This window comes from Culex pipiens, chromosome 2 (assembly GCF_016801865.2).
Source record: "Culex pipiens pallens isolate TS chromosome 2, TS_CPP_V2, whole genome shotgun sequence".
Classification (NCBI taxonomy): domain Eukaryota; kingdom Metazoa; phylum Arthropoda; class Insecta; order Diptera; family Culicidae; genus Culex; species Culex pipiens.
In genome coordinates this window covers 45,889,579-45,912,304 of record NC_068938.1, presented here as the reverse complement: position 1 = coordinate 45,912,304, position 22,726 = coordinate 45,889,579, and the positions used below count along the sequence as shown (strand labels likewise).

Below are 22,726 nucleotides of genomic sequence, written 5' to 3'. Positions count from 1 at the left end.
TAAAAATTAGGTAGGCAAAATGTAATTATATTAGGTGGTAGAATAGGAAAAATACTACCGCAAACAAACATAAACTAAACAAGATAAATGCAAATTAAAATACTAAAAATAAAAGAAGAAAAAAATAAAACAAGAGAAGTGAAGTTTTTCGTAGAACAAAAGTTGCTCAAAATGACCTCCTAAACACGGGAAAAATAAATAATTAAATTGCATGAAAAACAAAAACAAAAACAAAAACAAAAACAAAAACAAAAACAAAAACAAAAACAAAAACAAAAACAAAAACAAAAACAAAAACAAAAACAAAAACAAAAACAAAAACAAAAACAAAAACAAAAACAAAAACAAAAACAAAAACAAAAACAAAAACAAAAACAAAAACAAAAACAAAAACAAAAACAAAAACAAAAACAAAAACAAAAACAAAAACAAAAACAAAAACAAAAACAAAAACAAAAACAAAAACAAAAACAAAAACAAAAACAAAAACAAAAACAAAAACAAAAACAAAAACAAAAACAAAAACAAAAACAAAAACAAAAACAAAAACAAAAACAAAAACAAAAACAAAAACAAAAACAAAAACAAAAACAAAAACAAAAACAAAAACAAAAACAAAAACAAAAACAAAAACAAAAACAAAAACCAAAACAAAAACAAAAACAAAAACAAAAACAAAAACAAAAACAAAAACAAAAACAAAAACAAAAACAAAAACAAAAACAAAAACAAAAACAAAAACAAAAACAAAAACAAAAACCAAAACAAAAACCAACACAAAAACAAAAACAAAAACAAAAACAAAAACAAAAACAAAAACAAAAACAAAAACAAAAACAAAAACAAAAACAAAAACAAAAACAAAAACAAAAACAAAAACAAAAACAAAAACAAAAACAAAAACAAAAACAAAAACAAAAACAAAAACAAAAACAAAAACAAAAACAAAAACAAAAACAAAAACAAAAACAAAAACAAAAACAAAAACAAAAACAAAAACAAAAACAAAAACAAAAACAAAAACAAAAACAAAAACAAAAACAAAAACAAAAACAAAAACAAAAACAAAAACAAAAACAAAAACAAAAACAAAAACAAAAACAAAAACAAAAACAAAAACAAAAACAAAAACAAAAACAAACCCAAACCCAAACCCAAACCCAAACCCAAACCCAAACCCAAACCCAAACCCAAACCCAAACCCAAACCCAAACCCAAACCCAAACCCAAACCCAAACCCAAACCCAAACCCAAACCCAAACCCAAACCCAAACCCAAACCCAAACCCAAACCCAAACCCAAACCCAAACCCAAACCCAAACCCAAACCCAAACCCAAACCCAAACCCAAACCCAAACCCAAACCCAAACCCAAACCCAAACCCAAACCCAAACCCAAACCCAAACCCAAACCCAAACCCAAACCCAAACCCAAACCCAAACCCAAACCCAAACCCAAACCCAAACCCAAACCCAAACCCAAACCCAAACCCAAACCCAAACCCAAACCCAAACCCAAACCCAAACCCAAACCCAAACCCAAACCCAAACCCAAACCCAAACCCAAACCCAAACCCAAACCCAAACCCAAACCCAAACCCAAACCCAAACCCAAACCCAAACCCAAACCCAAACCCAAACCCAAACCCAAACCCAAACCCAAACCCAAATCTTCTTAATGCTACTTCCAATAATTATTGTATTTAACTGATGGTAACAATAACTTTATTTTACTGCTATTGCTCAAACAAATTTTCGTAACGATGCCTCGCAAGCACGCACAATTCCGTTTTTTTTACTGTTATTGAAATTAAACACATCTGCTTGAATAACCTTCAACCTGTTTGCCAATAAAGTGCCAGTAACAGAGACGCGTTCTTTTAGAACTTCATTATGGCACATATGACGCACTTTCACCGCCATGTCAGGTATCAATGAAGTGCGATCTCTTGACATGCGAAGCTCCTTAAGGTACCGAGCGTAATTGTGGCTCCTAAATGAGCAAAGCTTAATTTAGCTTTAAGTTTTTTTTAACACTAATTCCTTATCTATAATCTGTTCTTAACAATTTGAACACATCAACAAAATTTGATACTTAAATTTCAAAATCCTAAAATTCGATTAAGAGATTCACAATGTTTCTTCAGCAAGGATGACGTTGACGGTGCTGATGATTATGGTGATGAAAACGGTAACGTATGTGTTGTTTTTCACCACCCACCGGATTAGCTTTGCGGGGGATGGTTTTGCATCTTGTTACGCGTTGAAGGCATGATTGCTTGTAACTTGAAATGAACATGCTTACTTAAGCCCACTCTAGTTGACTTTAACGCCTCGGTTTTAAGAGCTCTTTGGAAGCATTACTGTAAAACATAACCGAATAATTTTAAATATTATGAAATTGTGAAAAAAATATATTTCTTATCCAAATTCACTTAAAATAAAAATCAAGAGGATCAATTTAATATGAAAAAGTATACGCATTGTACACAAATAAAAGGATTTCTTTCCCACATTAAAACCTGAAAACATTTACAAATTTTCATGATAACACGCGATCCCATACGTTCCGATATGTTTACGTCGTAACAACGCACATCCCATTTGGGGCCTAACAACATGCCACGATCATTTGCTGCTAACAAAGGGGTAGACGCCTAACAATAAACCCCCTCTTAATTACCGTCATCGACCAATCGGGTCCAACAAGGTCCGGAAAGGTCAGCTGCTGTTTCGTTTTCAGTGCCGGTATTTAGCAGCATCATTTTATTACCCCAAAGTCACACAAAGAACCCAACTCCTTGGACGACTACCTTAAAACCCATGTAAACGTTCGATTAACCGTTGCAAACAAGGTTTGAAAAGCCATCACACAAGGTTGTTGTTCGAAAAAAAAGTCGAATTGTTATAAAAGTGCTGCTGTACACGAGGTTCCCAGCGCGGTAATTATCGTTTAATCCCCATACTAAATGCCGACTAAAATGAGGTACATGCGTGCAAAGTGAAGAATAGCGCGTTGGAACAGACTTTTGAAGTTGGCCCGCGTCAGCTTGAATTGAAAATGGCACATCGTGTAATTGCATCCCACACAATACTCTCTACGTAACAGATGCGTTAAATTTCCAATTGTTTCTCAAAACAACAAGCTGATTTAAAACATATTTTCGAGGGTTAAACCTTCAACATCTGCCTTTGACCCATTTCCAGAAGTTCATTTACCCTGCAGGCGAAACCTTTCGGCGCAATAGCGCGAAACTGTGGACCCTTCTTCACCGGAAGAGCCTTTCCGAAAAGGCACCCGGACTCACATCTTCTGGTTCGAACAGAGGCTCAAGGCCTCCCCTTTTCAGCCGACGAATGGTGGGTCAATTCACTTGAAGTTCAATCCCGACCCGCGTCAACGCCGGGTGTAGACGCTACAAAGATGAACCCAATCAAGTTCGTCGGAATTTTGAGCAAGGTTGACCTTGAGGGACGCGCTGGTCGTGGGTGTCGTGCAGAGAAGGTGTGGCCCAGCAGCTTCTTCTTGGCTGGGTCGTTTGAAACGGTTAGGTTTGTTTTGATTCGTGCCGTTTTACGCTACCGACTTCGTGCGAATTCGAAACTTAAGCGGACCGTACCGTTTTGAAGTCGGCGATGAAGGTATGATTGTTGGAGATCTGATGAAGCGTGTCGTGGGGAGTCAACTCACACAGCAGTTGCCCCGACCCCTCTTCGATTTGCGTGAAACGAGGTAAGTTTTGTCCCTGATCACGAATCTGTGGTCCGTTTTTTGGTATCACCCCTTCAATTTTTGAACATGCGAAAAAATACATGTTTTTCAATTATTTGCAGCCTGAAATGGTGATGATATGGAAATTTGGTGTCAAAAGAACTTTTATGTAAAATTGGACGCTTAATTCGATGGCACAATCAAAATTAAAAAAAAGTATTTTTTATCGAAAAAAAAACCCAAAAAAAAGTTTTAAAAACTTTGCCATTTTCAGTTACTTAACTGTAAAAACTTTTGGAACATGTCATTTTAAGGGAAATTTAATGTACTTTTTGAATCTGCATTAATCCAGAAGGGTAATTTGTCAATTAGAACAAAAATTTCCATTTTAAAATTTCGTGTTTTTTTTTGACTTTGCAGGGTTATTTTTTAGAGTGTTACAATGATCTACAAAGTTGTAGAGCAGACAATTACAAAAAAAATTATACGTAATTATAAGGGGTTTGCCTGAAACCATCACACGTTATAGCGATTCTGCGAAAAAAAGTTTTGAAAAAAAATTCTTTTTTCGTTTCTCTTTGTTTTGTCGTTCGTGTCTGTCGCGGGATCAACGACAACCGACTTTTTCAAAACTTTTTTTTTTGTAAAATCACGAATTTCGTAATTTTGAAAAACTCTAGAGTTTCTAGAGACTTGCCAACGTTTTGATTTCTTATGTTTTTAGTGGCAAACTTTTTTCGTAGTTTTAATTAATATTTCCTTCTTCTTTGTCATACATCGCCTCTCGGATTTAGTCCGTCCTAATAAGTGAAAACACCAAACCGTGAAAACATAATGTTAATTTGAAGTGCCCATAAACCCAATTTGTGAAATTAGTAAAAAAGGTGGAATTTTCCGTGGTTTTCTCAAATAAAGTACATTTTTTTTTAATCTTGATGTTACCAAAATCAGGTGGCTAAAAATATATATTTTCACAAAAAGCTTCTGAAACTAATTGAAATGCAATTTCCTGCGTTTATAACACCTAAACTCCCAAGCTCGAGAAAAAGGGGGAATTTGTATGGAAATTCCCCCTTTTTCTCGAGCTTGGGAGTTTAGGTGATAATCATATTTAGCATTTTTTTTTTTTGCAAAATGTATTTTGTCAATGCTTAGATATTTTGCTAATCAACCAGATTGGTTTAAAATGCATTTTTAAAACTCTTTTTTCAAGCAATTGTTAATTTCAAGGCTTTCAATATTTATTTATTTTTTGTTTGCCTCCTCGACTTTGGTCAGAGTAGAGGGACATAAACTTCAAACAATATTTGCAACGGCCTAACTAAAAACAAAAAAAAAATCTGAACATAATAAATGAGTCATTCGTAACGTCCGACATCGACCTTCACAAAATCTGCTTATATTTGGCAAGGGGGTTGTTTTTGTCTCACAATCAAAGAGCCCCTTTCCGATTTATATCGTGAAAATTATTCAAAATTATTTGACGGATCGTACTCTACAGGTATGCTTTCAGAATAGCAAATCTGATCAACTACCTGTCCGTGCTGGCGTCCCTCAAGGAAGCATTTTGGGTCCAATTTTATACAATATTTTTACTTCTGACTTGCCTGATTTGCCCCCAGGATGTCAGAAATCACTTTTTGCTGATGATACAAGCATCTCCGCCAAAGGTAGAAGCCTTCGTGTCATCACAAGAAGATTACAAAAAATCTTGGATATTTTCAATTCTTATTTGAAAGAATGGAAAATTACTCCAAATGCTACAAAAACTCAACTTATTATTTTCCCTCACAAACCAAGGGCTGATTTTCTTAAACCAAAAAGTCATCACATTATAAAGATGAATGAGGTAAATTTAAAGTGGGAGGATAAAGTGAAATATCTTGGACTTGCTTTTGACAAAAACCTTACTTACAAGGATCACATTGAAAGTACCCAGGTTAAATGTAACAAATATATTAAATGTTTGTACCCACTTATAAACAGGAATTCTAGACTTTGTCTTAAGAATAAACTGTTAATTTATAACTGCCGATCTGGACAAGCTGTTGCTTAACCAGGAAGAAAAAACTTCAGAGGATTCAGAACAAAATTCTGAAAATGATTCTGAAACTTCCTCTCTGGTTCAGCACCAGCGAACTTCATCAATTAGCCGAAGTTGACACTTTGGTTGTTATGTCCAATAAGATAATTGATGCATTTCGACAAAAATCATTGCAGTCTTCAGCTACATTGATCCGCTCTTTATATAGTTTATAAGTTAGTTTTAAGGTATCCCTTTTCCCTTTTGTACATGTAGGACCTCCTACATTTGAAATCACTGAATAGCGAAAGTTACAATATTTCATGAATAAATGAAAGTTGCTAGTATTTAAAATTGAGGTGAAAAGTCATCGATTGTGATAGGACACTCAATAATATTTTAACTGAATGAATGTATATGGAAAAGAAAATCTGAATAAATATAAATTATAAAAAAAAACAAAGAGCCCCAAGTTTGATGGCATTTGGTACAACCCGCGCCGGTGGCTCTACCTTTTTTTCTTGAATTTTTGAAAAACCTCATTTTAAAAAATGCATCCATAAACCACGTGGACCCTTTTTTGAAATCTCAAACCCCCTACTCCCCCCCTCGTTGACAATTTCCATACAAAACAAATATTTTTATGTATGGAGCGTGGACAATCGCTGACCCCCCCCTTCCCCCCCTAAGGTACATAACAAAAAAAAAACTTTTGGGTATGCAAATTTAATGATTTTTCGAATCCAGAGACGTACTCAAAATTTACTTACAGTGTTGCCAGATATGAAATTTTATGCTTGATGTTTTAAAATGTATTTTTAACGTGATGATTTGACTTTGAATGATTTTCACGGGAAAACTGATAATTGCATTCGATTGTTGAGAGTTTTTTTTAAATAAAATTCAATTAAAATCTCGGGGTAAATTCAACATTTCTTTAAACATCACGTTTTAAAATTGGAAAGTTCCAGATTGCTTAGCAAATGTTTTCCCTATCCATCTTTTTTACATTTTATTGCGTTAAAACGCAGAAGAATTGAAATGCAAAACAAAAGTTTTTTTTATTTGAATTTACGAAAAAAAACCTTTTGTTCCTTTCTTTTCAATCCTTTAAATTTTTAATTTTTGAGATCATCTCATGTAAACAGAAAAAATGGGTTGGTTGGTATTTTTACATAAAATAATGTGAAAAATTGTGAACATGTTGAACATTTTTGACACTAAATCTGTCATCATTTCCTGATGTATTTTACCATATTTTTTTGTGTACACACTAAAAAGGTTAAATTTTAGTTGATCGAAAATTTGTATGGGAGAATATTACCCCTTGTTCGATGTAATTTTATCTCAATGTATGTTCAATGTTTAAAAATACACGTAAAAAGATGTAAACTTTTTCAAGTAATAATACACATTTTTCTAACCCAAAATCTGTCATCTGTCGCTTTGATACGACCTCTAGAATAAACATAGCAAATTCTATGAAATCTCACTTTTTATCAGAAAGACACATCTTTTTATTTCTACACAGTAAAAAATAGAGTAATTTTGGATATTGATATTTTGGAAGGTTGAATATCACCACTTTTATGTTGTAATTTTACCTCAATTTAGCCTGAAAATGTGACATAACACCAGAAAAGTGGTAAAATTTCACATTTTCATCGGTAAAATTACACTTTTTTTCTGACATAAAAGATATATCCTTTTTCAGATGTTATATTATCATGATTTTTATTTACTGTGTAGGATATCAATAAAATCTCGGATAAGTTTTCAATAAGTCGTAAAAGCCACCGTGATCCCCGACACTAATATTCGTATTTCTCCGAATTGTAACCAAATTTCATTTATTTTTATTTTGGGGCACTTGAAAGACGTATAGATGAACAATTTTAAGATTTTTTGAAATTGGTTTTTCGTAAGTAGGTCAAATATCGAGGCAAAAAGGCTTTGTTTACCATTGGCTCTTACGGCCTTTTGAAAACTAATCCGAGAAAAATATTAAATCGAGGTGATTCTCCTCATCTACACAAACCAAACAAACAAATAACCGCAAATTCGGTAAAATATCAAATGTTCAAAAGTTAGCTCATTTTTTTTTTATGTTGATCCAAAACTTCCAATGCAGCGACTCTGCAGAGCTCTACGTAGAATTCGATGTTTGCTTGATGGACGAGGGTGCAGCATTCCATGGTCCGTGATTTGTTGGTTTTATGCTTGGAAACTTCTGCGGTGCTCCACAACGGAACGGGGAGTGTCGAGTGCGATGACTTGACTTAAAGTCAGCCCCAAATCAAAGTTTTTTGTTTGCTTGAAGACGTGTATTTGCCGAGGGCGTCGTTGCTCAATTAATTCCAGATCAAACTTCCGCACCAAATCTGTGAATAAATTTGCGTTTCACTCATGATGACTTCCTCGAAATTGACGCACTCTGGCGCGCTTTAATCTATGTTTGGTGATGAGATTAAAGTTGGATCATCGGCCCCTTTGTCACCATGGTGAAGGATGGGCGATAGTGCGGTGATGAATGAAGCTCGTTTGATAACGACGACCAGTTGTGACAGTTGGTTGGAACAATCAATGAGCATTCAAGTGCTTTTTGGACGAAGATGAATTATTCAGCATCCTTCGCCTTCCCTTAACGTCAGCGTGGTGGAGCTGACCCAGTTTTTGAGGGGCTTTGACTTGAGGACTGAGAATTCTGAGGTGGTTTCGTCCCATCATATTGGCCCGAGGGAAGGTTGGGACGGTTTCTCGGGACTTTGATAACGAGAACCAATATTTATTCATCCAGCAAAACGCAAATAATACATGAGAAAACGATGGAGGTAAACAAGAAATTGAATGCTGATCATGGAGCTGGTCTTTGGATGAATGGAAAGTCCCGTCAACGGTGGAGTCGTATGGCACACGAGATTCGAATGACAAACAGCCAGCGGTCAGTGTTCTCGGAACCAGCAGCTTATGTCAACCTGTGGCCACAAGATGATGAACCGGAGGAGATAACGTTCAACGAGGATGAATTAAAGTTTAATGTGAGAGTAATGATAATGGAATGTGGAGCACTTAAATAGCAGGGTTTGTCAAACTGAGAATAAAACTTTTGGTAAACAAAGACTTATTTGAAAATGTTCTTTACATTTGTTCAAAGTAAGACGTCTTAAAATGAATGACTAATTACTATAACTAAACAAACTCCACGTGCAAAAAAAAAAAAAAAAACAGACAAACTAAGAAACGCGTGGCCATAAAGTGGTCCGATTGTAATCTAACTGTAGCAAACGCCTTAATTGCTGCGCCACCACCGCCGCAGATTTGAATGTTTGATGACTTCCCTCCCGCAGTTGGGTCCTTCAACTTCAAAACTAGATCATGAGACCCCCAAACACCCCCGACAAAGACGGAAATAGGTGGGTCACAGCCCACCTGCCACTGCAAGTTTTGTTCACTGCTGGACCGGAGATCAAATCTTCCGTACCAACTCGGACGCACTACAAATTACCTGTCCAAAAGTTCAACTGGCTGGCATTCTGGTCACGGGGCAAATTCAATTTTTATGGCGCTCGATTTAGAGAAGGAGTTAAACCGAATAAAAAAAACAGAAACATGTTTTTGTTACAAACGTGCTGGGAAAAAAAAAGTGAGGAGGTGGGTTGCTGTAAGCAATAAAAGCTTGCGAATAAAAACAAATCAGATATCATACGAGAACGTTTCGGGGGAGCGAAAACTATGCCGAAGGCAAATGTTGAATGACCAAAATAACAAAAGAGTGATTAGAATAACAAGGAAGTGATTGATTTTACTATATTCCTTAAAAGTTTATACTTACTTTTCCCACGCAAAATTTACATTGGAATGTGATTTAACTGCCATTGAATTAGATTGTTGAATGATGATAATGTTTACGATATTTTATACTTTTTTGAGCGATTCTGTGAAATTTCGGTGTTTTGTTTCTGTGTTTTTTGTTTGACAAAACTATGCAAGGGCATTTGGTAAGCCCATAGCAATTTCATCTGTTTGTTGAATGAAAAATGACAAGCAAATTTCAGATGTGCTCAAATGATCAATGTTATTGTTAATTTCCTAAAATGTTTATTTGTGAGAAAATTGTTGAGAAATTAATACACTATTAAACATTCTGGTTACTTTTCCATGTTAGATGACAAAAAATTAATCTTCTTGTTAAAGCAAAGACTTGTTTTTTGCCATATTTTTGGTTTTGATAAATAAGGTCAATGCATATAAAATTACAAGTTTTTGCCTCCCCCCTATTCCAAATATCTCCGAAAAATCAATTTGCAAAACTATAATTATGAGATAATATTTAAAAAAAAATATAGACTGACTTGTAACACAAATTAAAAAAGACGTAAAACCTTAATTTTTTTTCCTAAATTGTTGGAGTTTTTGCATTTTTTTTACAAAAGCTACAGTTGAATGTAATAAGCATTTTGCTATACATTTTGTTTTACTAATTCAGGCCTTACGAGCCAAAAAAAAAAATTTAAGCAGTCTTTAATTTTCGTATGGTCCATGAAGACCATTAACCAAACAAATATTTTTATTATATTGTTTCAAAAGTTCAGTTGGAAACTAACATTAGGTATTTTTCCTTTTGTTCTCCAAAATTTTGAATATTTCTGAATATTTAATTTGAAAAAAATGTTGCATTGGGAAATAGTATTTTGATACTTTAGGTAGAAATATACATAAAACGAACCTTTTCTAGGGGAAATAACTTCAATTTTTTAATCAACGGTCATAGTGCTAAGGCAAATGAATAATTATCAATAATTTGTAACTTGTGCGTTTATTTATAAGGATAACCTGTTATCATTTTATCAGGTCAAGGAAGAATTACACAATAAAGGCTTTTTTTTAAAATTGGATTTAAAAAGTTTATTTTTTAAATTTGATGATTGCAAGCCATTTTGAAAAAATATATTTGAAAAAAAAAACTAAGAAAAAATAGTTTATTTTAGTGTCACTTTTGATGTTTTAATGTTTTGCTGAAGTTATAGAGATTTTTTAAAATTTGTTATTCTTTTTTAAATTTATGGTGATCATGCTGATTTTCGTTTTGGAACACGATGATGCATGAAAATTTTTTCAATTTTTTTTCTTTAACTCTCTGAAACTTTTTAAGTGTTTTTTTTCGTATGCCCAAAGAAGCAATTTTTCATCATCAGCTGTGTATAAAAAAAATAATCCAAAATGTATTATTTTAAAAATAGGCTGCATAAAAAAGAAAAATCTGTATCTTAAAAATAATGTTATCCTTAAAAAAAAAATAATGAGGACTGCACTGATATAAAAAAATATGCTAATTAAAAAAAAAACAATCACTAAAAATGGATTTCCAAAAAGCCAAAAAAGGTGTTTTGATATGTTTTAGAGCACAAGCCATGTTAAAAAAAAATCCAGAATAATAGTCATTTTCTTTGAAAATTCATAACAGGCCAAACTTTTGCAACATTGTCTTGCTCTTTTTAATGAAAAAAAAAATTAAACCAATTTTTTAAATGTTAACAAAAACGTAATATACTTAATCACATAACATCAAAATATTTTTTTTTATTAAAAAGAGCAGAAAATTTTATAAAATTTTAATGTTTTGCATTAAACACATACCAATTACTTAACTAATCAAAGTATAATTCGTCAACACTGAGAAAATCTCATATTACCTGATTTTTATCTTTGCTTCTCAGATTGTCAAAAATATTAATTTCAAAAAATGGGCATTTTAAACTAAAAAAACTGTAAATAGTTTTTAAGAAATGTTACCAGAAGAGACATACCAGAGTTGTTGAGAACGGTGCACAATACCAAAAAATCATTGAAGCACTTAAAACTAAATTTTATTTGACCTTTTTTATTATTTTTTTTTTGAAAAATGAATGACATTTAGAAATTTCTGAAAACGTGTAATTTTATGCTTGTGAAAAATATGTTTTTCTTTGTATTATTTTTTTCGGTGTAGTCCTCATGCCTATCTAAAGGTACAGATTTTTAAAATTTAACAAAAAAACATTGTAGACAGCCAAATTTGTAAGAAAATTATATGAACAAAATGATAATGCAAAATGGCAAATGCTCATTCAAATGTTAATTTTGTGGCTTGTAAAGCAGTTGAAGATTTTATTTCTACTTTTTGTCCCTTCTCCCTTCAAAAATTCTCCAAAATATCACGGGACGGAAAAAAATATGGCTTAAAATTTATTATTTAATTAAGAAGACATGTACATGTATACCATTGTAGCATAATGTTTTTTTTTGTTTTTTTTTATCAATTTGGGTATTTTTATTCACTCAGCAAATTTTAAATTTGGTGAATTCATAGATATAATTCAAGATTTCGGCATAAGCATAACTTCAATAAAATAATTCATGGTTACGCTGTCCGCTTTGTAAGCAGATGATTATGGGTTCGATTCCCATCTGCTCCAGTCTTTTATCGAAGAAAACAAAAAAAAAAACGAGAAAAAAAGCAATTTGAAGGATTATTTGTTCGTATTGAAATATGTTAAAACTGTGCATCTTATTTCCAAAATTTCTTCTTAAAATGCCAATGATTTTTTTTCGATTTGTTAGTTTATCTTTGAACTTATGACAACTTTCTCTTTCATTTATCAAAATGTACTAAAAAATGTTCAAGACAAAGTTTGCCCCTTCAAACTCCATCATCAGCAAAACTATAATTTACCCTCTGATCTGTAATTAACCCGAGGTTAACACTCGACGCGCATAACATGCTGCCTAATAATCATAATTATACTCTTATGCTTAGGTCCCGAACTGTGTGCGTCGAAGTCAAACATTACCATAACATGACAACCACCCGGCTGGAGCGAGAAGGCAAAAACAGACGAAAGAGAGAAGAGAAGAGAAAATAAATGCTTTAAAAAAATGAAAAGTGATGCACACCCGAGCAGGGGTAAATAACACGGGAATACCAAATTTTGGTATTACTTGGGCAAATAACAGCGACCAAAATGTGCCCTTGGTTGCCCAGTAATAGATGGTAAAATACCATGAAATCATACCAAAAGCTTGTATGTGGAAGGGCACAACAATACCATACCATGTTATTCCAAAGGTAAAATAATACCACAAAATAAAATCAGTTCAATACCAAGTTGAGGTCTTCTGGATTTTTGAACATTGCTTGAATACCAAAACTTGGTATTGTCATGGTTTTAATTTTAGGTATTCCCGCGCCCTTGGAAAATCATATTTTGGTATTCCTGTGGTCTTCCACAAACATGATATTGGTTTGATTTCATGGTATTTTACCATCTATTACTGGGCAACCAAGAGCACATTTTGGTCGCTGGTATTTGCACAAGTAATACCAAAATTTGCTATTTTCATACCATTTTTAGTGCAGCAGTTGCAGTTAGTGAAAAAAACGTAAATGATCCTTATGCAACAACCAAATCTACTCACCTGATGATTCCATGTTGTTTTTAGTGATATTCTTCACCACACCGAAAGCATTTGTCATTGATGAACGGCTGTACATGAAGTTCTTGAAGCTTCTGAAAAATAACAAGATTAAAAAATAAGTATTATTAAAATGAAACTGGATTGAAATTCACCAAAATTCAATAATCTGTTGATTGACTCGTTTTTCAAAGTATTTGGTTATCCCAACTTAGAAAAATTTCAACGTTTTTGAAAAAAATATTAGTGGGTATATCACAAAAAAAAAATTAAATCAGCTTTAACATTTTTGGGTTTCAAGTAATTTTAGCGCAAAATTAATTATCTCGTCAAAAATTTAAAAAAAATCCATAGTTTCAGAGAAAATTGATGAAACCTTTCAATACCAAAATAATACCAAAATGTGGCATCCTGACTTAGAAATTTTTCCACAATGTCAAGTCATTTCTGTAGGGGGTATATCAAAAATGTTTAAAATCAAGTTTGAAATTTCCGGTTTTCAATGAAAGCATTCGCTTTGAGACATCATTTTAGCGCAAAATTAATTATTTTGTCAAAATTGGTCAAAATTTTCCCATAGTTTCAGAGGAAATTGATGAAACACCTTAATACCAAAATAATACCAAAATGTGCCATCCTGACTTAGAAAATTTTCCACAATTTTAAGTCATTTCTGTAGGGGGTATATCAAAAATGTTTAAAATCAAGTTTGAAATTTCCGGTTTTCAATGAAAGCATTCGCTTTGAGACATCATTTTAGCGCAAAATTAATTATTTTGTCAAAATTGGTCAAAATTTTCCCATAGTTTCAGAGGAATTTGGTAAAACACTTTAATACAAAATAAAATGTGGTGTTCGACCATTGACAAATTCTGCAATTTTGCAATATCAAAACAATACCTTAAATTGGTATGATACCACATTTTGCTCTTGCATAATCCTTAAGACAAATTTTTAAGGGTCCAGGAATACCAAAATCTGGTATTGATACCAGAGAAAGGTATTATTACGCATTTCCCTTGTTATTTACCCATGCTCGGGCACCAAGCCGTCGTCATCGTCGTCAATTTCACCTGATCTAGATATTTCTGCCAACCGCACAACTCTCAATTTTCTTCTCACCGTCGAACCTGTCTCGACTTCTTCGTTGAAAGTGTTGATGTGCACAATTTTTCGTCAATTTTCGCACTTAAGGGTAATTCAGCAATACTTTTTAAATTTATGTTAGGTTAATTTAATTGTGTTTTTTAACTTATTACCAAAACTGATTGTTTTGTTAAGCAATTATATCAAAAATAACTACTACGTAATTCAGGAACGACCCTTTTCGTGCAACTGTCAAGATTTCCATGAGGAATTTTCGAGCAAAAACGAAAATGCCACTATTAATGATGTCTAACTTTCAAAGCAAACAATACTTTGCAAGGTGAAAATGTTGGAAAATCTGGCGCCAAAATAGAGTCACTTTATGTCGAAGGAAAAGTTCTTTTCGCGTGCGGGTAATTGAATTACCCGTTTGGTTTGGGTGGCACGTTCGTGAGGGGTGTTTCACTCTTTTTGTCTTCGGCGGCTGCTGATAATGAGTCACGTGCCAGTTTACACCAGTTTCAGAAGATAAGTATATTTTCAAGTGAATCTTCCATGAAATCTTGTGCTAACTGCGTAAACTTGGGAAGCTTTTTCCGCTCGAAAGAGAAAGGAGAGTTATCATCCCCCGGAGAGGCATTTGTCAATTTTCCAAATTGTACACATGATGATGATAAAACGTTTCAAGGGAAATTACCGTTTCGAGAAGCATATAAGTGTATGCGGATTTAATACTAGGAAAGCATTATATGGCACGTGTACAACGGCGTAGAAAAAGTGGACTGCTTTAATACTTAATGTAAAAAGCAGTACGTAATATTGATAAATTAGTAAATTTCTTTACATAAAAACAAAGTTGTAATCAATATTTTAAAAAGATCCCTAAAATACACTGAAAAGCAAAAATATTCAATTTTCCAACCCGTTCAGTTTTCCGACAACCATTCAGAAAGGAGTTCCTCAACCGAAATTTCACCAAGGCCACGGGTTGGCTCCACGATGTCGACATGACATTGCAGCTGCCGGCTGCACCCCATGTTCATACAGCTATTTTGCATTCCACTAGAAACCAACACATCACCTAGTTTTGCGAACCACACGTCCAACTCAACGCTCTTCAAAACAAAACAACAACAAAAAATGCGCGACCGATAATGACAGACCACGACCACGATGGTTTGGAATTCAAAAATGACTTTAAACCGGTTGATAATTAATGGCCACACAATTGGCGAGAGAGAGAGTGAACGAACATGAAAGAGTAACAGAGAGACAGTTTTTGAGGACACACCCCTCGCCCCTATAATTAGGGGAGTGCGTCGATGCATCTGCGAATAGGCCGCCGAACGTGATGGATGCGAGTTGGAGGTCACTCCGCCGCTCGTTGCAGCTTAATTTCGGTGGTCGTTTCGGTTTGGTGGTCACAGGTCATGTAGAAATGATGGTGAAACAAAAAAAATAAGGACACATTTTCCCACATGAATCTAATTGGGCGAAGAACAAGTGAGTGAAAAAAGGATCTTGTTAGGAAGCGTGAGAATAAGAACTTACGCGGTTCTATAGAAATATCCTTTTCTTAAACTCATTTGTTTTGACATCTTTGTCCGAAATGTTTTCTTTTTAATGATAAGCCTATTTTAGACATATATAGGGTAAAATGACATTTGAAAAAAAAAAAAAATGAAAAAGTGTGACGTCCTTCTAAGGTGTCAAACAAAATCTAACTTTGTTGGATGACACTTTAGGGCTTTGATGTCTTCAGCAAAATTTTATGGGTGAAAAAACAGAATAAATTTCAAGCACTATATTTGCATTTTTTATTTTCGAGATAAAAGGTGTGAAAACTCAAAATGTGAACATTTTAGTGGAATACTATGTTGTTAATTGTGACACATCTTTGCCGAAGACAGCACAATGGTTTGACCCTTTTTTCATTTGCGAAATAAAATTTATTTCTATTATTATTATAATTGAGCAATACTGTGAGATTTCGGTCATTCGATTTTTTTTTGTATTTTTTATTCCGGCTGAAACTTTTTTGGTTCCTTCGGTAAACCCAAAGAAGCCATTTTGCAGCATTAGTTTGTTCATGTAATTTTCCATACAAAATTGGCAGCTGTCCATACAAAAATGAGATATGAAAATTCAAAAATCTGTATCTTTTGAAAGAATTTTTTGATCGATTAAGTGTCTTCGGCAATGTTGTAGGTATGGATAAAGGCTACACTGAAACAAATTATATATGGTAAAAAAATTGTGATTTTTAATTTCACTTTTTGTCACTAATACTTGTTTTGCAAAAAACACTATTTTGTATATTTTTTATTTTTTGATATGTTTTAGGGGACACCAAATGCCAACTTTCCAGAAATTTCCAGAAAATTTTTGACCGAGTTGAATCAATACTCATTAAAAAAAAATTAGTTGCAAAAAAAATTCAAATTCATTTTTCGATGTTAAATAAAACTTGCAATTAGTGTTGCAAAAGAGTGATAGAAAAGCTATTAATAGATTATCTCTGCACCAAAAATATCCGAGAGTATAGCGGCCGTCACTATAGCTTGTGAGATCTCTTCTTGTGTCTCGTGATTCCCAGCGATGTCATTCTCTCTCTATCACTCCTTCCCTTTTCCTCGACAATGCGCTCTCACCGCTGAGTCTCTCAATCTCTCCGAAAACTGCAATGAGCGAACGCGAGATGGCGATTAGGAGCCGACCACACATAACGACCCGTTAAACTGCGTTTGCAAAATTGGTTTTGTGGCGGCTTTTGTGGTTAAACGCTGTTGCGGTAGCATGATTGTGCAAGCGGGAATGAGAGTGAAAAGGAAAATGTCAATCGCGAGTGTGTAAACACGAAAACAAGTTCGGCTATGTTCGGCGCTGAGAGTTTCAATGAGGAGAGAAGAGCAGTTGTATTTGAGGCATGAATATTCAGGCGGGATAATTGTAGTTGGTAAGAGCTGACATTTTGATATTTTAACAACCCTGCTTGCAATCAAAAAGTACTTTAGTGAAATTTAAATAAAGTGCACCGTTTTCAAGTTACAACCACTTTAAAAAACATATTTTTGAAGAGCTGAGAGATTTCTCTATATTTTGCTGTTTTGAACTTCTTGTACAACCCTTAGTTGCTGAGTTATTGCCATGCAAAGATTAAAAAAAATGAGATTTTCTCAGTGTTGCCGAATAAGCCATCATTTTTAAATCACCAATATCTCGGAAGCTGTTGATTCAATTGAGAAAATTGAGCATTTGAGTTTTGTCGTGATTTCTGAGAATTTACGTCATGATTCACAAATATTTCATTTTTTTAAGTTGAAAATCGGACCAACGCTACGCACGTAAAAAAAATCATGGGAATGTGTACATCTTTTATGTCAGAAATAATGTGTAATTTTTCAACAAAAAATTTGTAAATTTATTTTAATTACAGTTAATAAAAAGTCAATCAAAAGTCTCAATATTGAATCTTTCAATTTTACACCTTCCAAATTTACATCATTTACAAACATCTATGGAAGCTTAACAAATTCCTATGGTTATCTTTTTATAGTTTCAAATATCGTTATTAAGGCTTACATCAGTACGATTTTCATCTACTTATAAACTTTTATTTGGGTAATTCTCAGGATTTTCGCAAAATTTACTTAAATGGGTAATTTTGGTCCCAAATAAATAGCGTACTAAAAATTCTGAAAATAACGCGTGGATTTCCAAAAACTGTACACGGTTTGTTTATGGTCCCTTATAAAAAAATTAAAATTATTTTCCATGTAGAAATTATTAACGTCTGAAGACCTTGTGGAAAGTTCATTTGTTTTTTTTTTTAAGATTGTTTAACAAATTTTATTACTTTTATAAAGGGATGTAAATTTGAGGTGTAGTTTATAGAAAATGCTTTGTCCGATCCACGTTTTTTAAAAAATGTTTTTTTTTCTTAAAAATATGATTTTTTGTTGCTACCAAAACTATTTTTGTAGCATGATTCTTTTTTTTAACTTACTTAGAAACTTGTTCTATCGAAAACCAAGGAAGTCATTGTCTTCTCATTCCAAAATTGTTAAACTTACGGATACAATCCTGCAAAAATCTGATTATAAAAATGTCAAACTTTTTGGCAAATATCTTTGTAAACATTTCTTTAGGAAAGGAATAAAAAATTATGTCAATTGTTCTCGTAGTTATGAAGATACTAAAATTTGTGTAACCAAAATGTTGGAGCAAACAGCTCTGGTTCATGTGCACCGTTAAATCAAAAGATATTCTTTTATTCTGTTCCAAACACCTCAAACCTAGAACCTGTAATTTGTAAATTAATTTAGCGTTATTAGTGTAAAATTTTGCAAAGAATCCTTTAAAAAAAGCCACATTGAGAGTATTTACACTCGATACAATTCAGTTTGTATTGAATTCGTATTTTTTTCATTTTGCTTAAAAAAAAGTAAACCTTTCAATGTCACTTCAGCTATCAAATTCATCCCGTTTCACGATGAATAAAATCTTTTGAAAAAGTAAGCGAGATTGGCCTTACAAGTTACCAATTGTGGTTGGTTACTCAATAATATTTTATTTTTAACTAAATTAATCTATATGGCAAAAATATTCAAAATAAATAAAATGCTACTTTTTAATATTTAAATTAATTTACACATTAATGAGAGTCAATTTCCTATTTTAGCTTAAAATAATTCTATAAAGCATTCGCAGCAAACTCAGGCAAAACACTGACGAAATGGTAAATATTTCATATTTTGACGCAGTACTAAAATTGCACAAATCTGTTTCACAAAACGACCTCGAAATGTAGTTTGGCCGTCTTTTCCGAATTGTTATCGGAATGTATCCTTCGTTGAAACAGTTTACGTAGATGTTCTCTTGTCCAGTTTCATCAGCTGAAATTTTAACAAGATTTGTAAGAGATTGCAGGCAAACGTGGAAAAGCAGCTAGGAGGACGATTTGAAGCCCAGTTACGTGAAAGCTTCAAACCGTCGATAAAGATCATCGGAATGAGCGACGAAATGGACGAAGACGAGCTTAGAGATTCGTTGGTGGAGCAGAATGACGTCTTCGCGAATCTGAAGCATTTCAAGTTACGCAAGACATTCCACATTGAAAAATGGCGGTTCAACAATATCGGAGTCTTCGTCGAGCTGGACGCAGAAACTTTCTTTAAGGTACTGGATCTGGGGAAAGTCAACTGCGGATGGAATCGTTGTCGTGTTTTTGACGGGTTGCAGGTGACCAGGTGCTTCAAGTGCAATGGCTACGGTCATAAGGGCGCCGACTGCAGATCCGAAAAGCAGATCTGTCCAATCTGCAGCGAAGACCACAAATGGGAGGAGTGTGAAGCAACAGCGGAAAAGTGTGTAAACTGCGAAAAACTACGAGTGCAACGTAAGGTGAACGTCGACGCAAACCATTCCGCTTGGAGTAGTGATTGCCCGGTCTTCCAGAAGGAGCAGGAGAAAAGGAACAGATTGGTGGACTTTACGACGTAGCAACCAAAACCGGACGGAGATATATTGTACCTGAACATTGCGGGCATGAAATCTCATTTTGACGAACTGAAGCTGATTATTCAAAAGACAACGCCAAAAATAATTGTACTGACGGAGACACACTTGACAGAAAAACACGACCTTGACGAGTTTCAGATACAAACGTACAGCTGCAGTTTTTGTCTATCAAGGTCAGCACACACAGGTGGAGTTGCCGTGTACGTGGATGATCGCTTAAAATACGAGACGATTTCAAACATGGCTGTTGGAGATAACTGGTTTTTGGCAGTGGACGTGAAAAGCTCAGCACTCAACGGAATCTACGGAGGAATTTATCATTCACCTAGCAGCAGTGACACGGAGTTTATTGACAGCTACGAAGAATGGCTAAGAAGTGTGTTCGCGGATGAAAGAAGGAATGTATTCGTCGGTGACTTCAACATTCGATGGAATGAACCAGGGTGTTCCAGAGAGCTAAAGAACGTTGCAGATGCTATGGGAATGAGGCAGATTGTTTTGGAACCAACGCGCGTCGGACCGACAAGCAGCAACATCATTGATCTCGTCTTCACCAACATGGAGAATGCAGAAGCACGTGTTGTTGAAGAACTGAAAGTGTCTGACCATGAGACAATCAGTATCGCGATTGGGAATGACACAATCAATCTTCCGGAGCGAGAGGAATCGTATGTAAGCTGGAAGCGGTACTCCAAGGACAAGCTGCAAGAAATTCTTCGAAAAAACAGGAGCAGTAACAGCAGGATAGATGAGACAATTGGAGAAGCATCGCGTAACTTCAGCACAAATCTGGTGTCCGCTGTTGAAAGTTTAGTCGATGTTCGCTGCTGTAGACGCACAGAAACAAGTGACTGGTACACTGATCATCTGAGGGCTATGAAGAATGAACGGGACGACGCGTACCGGCAATATAGGTGTACAAAATCTGTTCCAGCGCTGGAGAAGTACAAGCTGTTGAGGAACGCTTACGTCCGGGGTCTGAAACAGGCGAAAAATCAGTCGGTTGAGGAAGAAATCAGAAGCTGTCATGGAGATTCTAAGAAGCTATGGAGATGTTTGAAATCGCTGATTCAGCCCGGAGGAAAGCAGCATGCAGAAATCGTCTTTGGAACCGGCTGCAGCGATGCAGAAACAGCAAGGCGTCTAAACAACTTCTTTGTGGACAGCGTAGAAGAGATTCATGCGAAGATTCCGCCTCCATCAGTAGTTCCAGTAGCAGTGCAGGAAGAGCCAGAAGAGTCGCTGTACGAATTCCAACAAGTCACCATGGCCAAACTCAAGGATACCGTTCGATCGCTAAAAGACTGTGCTGGTGTCGACAACGTGACAAAGCGTGTGATGTTGTTGTTGAGTTGTTGGATATTGTGAACAGGTCTCTGAGCCAAGGTGAATTCCCACAACATTGGAAACAAACTTTGGTAATTCCAATTCCAAAGGTTCCGAAATCAACGCGTCCGGAAGATCACAGACCCATCAACATGTTGCCGCTGTACGAGAAGGTCATAGAAACGATTGTGAAAGAGCAGCTGACGGCGTTTGTGGATCGAGTGGGAGTACTAGTTGAGGAGCAATCTGGTTTTCGGAGACATCATTCTTGTGAGTCAGCTCTTAACCTCCTACTTGTGAAGTGGAAGCAATACGTGGAAGAAGGAAATATTATCTTGGCAGTATTCGTGGACTTGAAGCGCGCTTTTGAGACAATTGACCGATCCAAGTTGAAGGCAGTTTTGCATCGTTGCGGAATACGTGGTACAGCTTTGAGGTGGCTAAGCAGCCGAGTACAAGTGACAAGGTACAACAGCGCAACATCGCCCGCTACGGAGGTGAATCTTGGTGTACCACAGGGAAGTGTACTAGGACCGCTGCTATTTATTCTGTACATGAACGACCTAAAACAAGCGTTACGGCAGGCACAAGTGAACTTGTTCGCCGACGACACAGTTCTGTTCGTAGTGGGAGATAGTTTGGACGAATGTTTTGACGTGATGAATGCTGAACTAGCAGGATTTGTCGATTGGCTGAGGTGGAAGAAACTTCAACTTAACGTCAGCAAAACGAAAAGCATGGTTGTGACTACACGGCGGCTCAATGACATTAGCAGATCAGTTATGGTAGATGGCGAGGCAGTTGAACGGGTGGAAGCGATCAAATATCTTGGAGTAATGCTGGACGAAAAACTCAACTTTAACGAACACATTGACTACACGATACGGAAAGCAGCTCGCAAGTATGGAATTATGTGCAGAATCAGCCGATACCTGACCTCAGAAGCAAAGATACACGTCTACAACTCTTTGATTGCTCCCCATTTTGACTACTGTGCCTCAATTTTGTTTCTTGCAACCCGGACGCAGCTAAAACGAATGCAAGTGCTTCAAAGCCGAGTTATGCGTCTGATACTGAAATGTGACCGTTTGACTTCAAGACAACTTATGCTAGAGTGCCTGCAGTGGATGTCCGTTAGGCAGCGCATCGAATACAACACCTTAGTTTTTGTGTTTAGGATTAGGAAAGGGATGGCCCCAAAATACTTGACGGAAACGGTGGTACACGGAAGTGACATTCATCAGTACAACACAAGACAAGCTGACGACCTCAGACTGCTGCAATGCAAGAAGACTTGCACCCAGAACTCCCTACTTTATAAAGGATACAACCTGTTTAATCAACTCCCCGACGAAGCTAAGCTCACCAGCAACATCAACGAGTTCAAGAGGCACTGCAAGACTTTCGTTTTACGAAGACCACTGGAGTAGGTACCCACGATTGTACTGTGAGGAAGAGCATGTTATGACGGCCGGCCATCTTCATTATCGGTACAAATCGCATGGGATTTACCTTGGGCCGCATATGAAAAAGTTTGATCAAAAGTAACGCGAATCTGGGCGCGGTTTTAACCCTATGTGCTCATATGTGTGTGAGATAGCAAATGAT

General features: G+C 35.2%; 2 protein-coding genes across 2 annotated transcripts in view; one reads left to right on the top strand and one right to left on the bottom strand.

Annotated features, from left to right (window-relative positions):
• Positions 1-22,726, bottom strand: part of LOC128092736 (uncharacterized) — a 238,866-nt gene that overhangs the window by 176,654 nt on the left and 39,486 nt on the right. The window lies entirely within an intron of this gene.
• LOC120416784 (uncharacterized) lies at positions 20,033-22,548 on the top strand. The gene is made up of 4 exons (XM_039578652.1): positions 20,033-21,127; positions 21,229-21,388; positions 21,514-21,615; positions 22,442-22,548. Exons 1-4 carry the CDS (start codon positions 20,033-20,035, stop codon positions 22,546-22,548), a joined length of 1,464 nt encoding a protein of 487 aa, XP_039434586.1.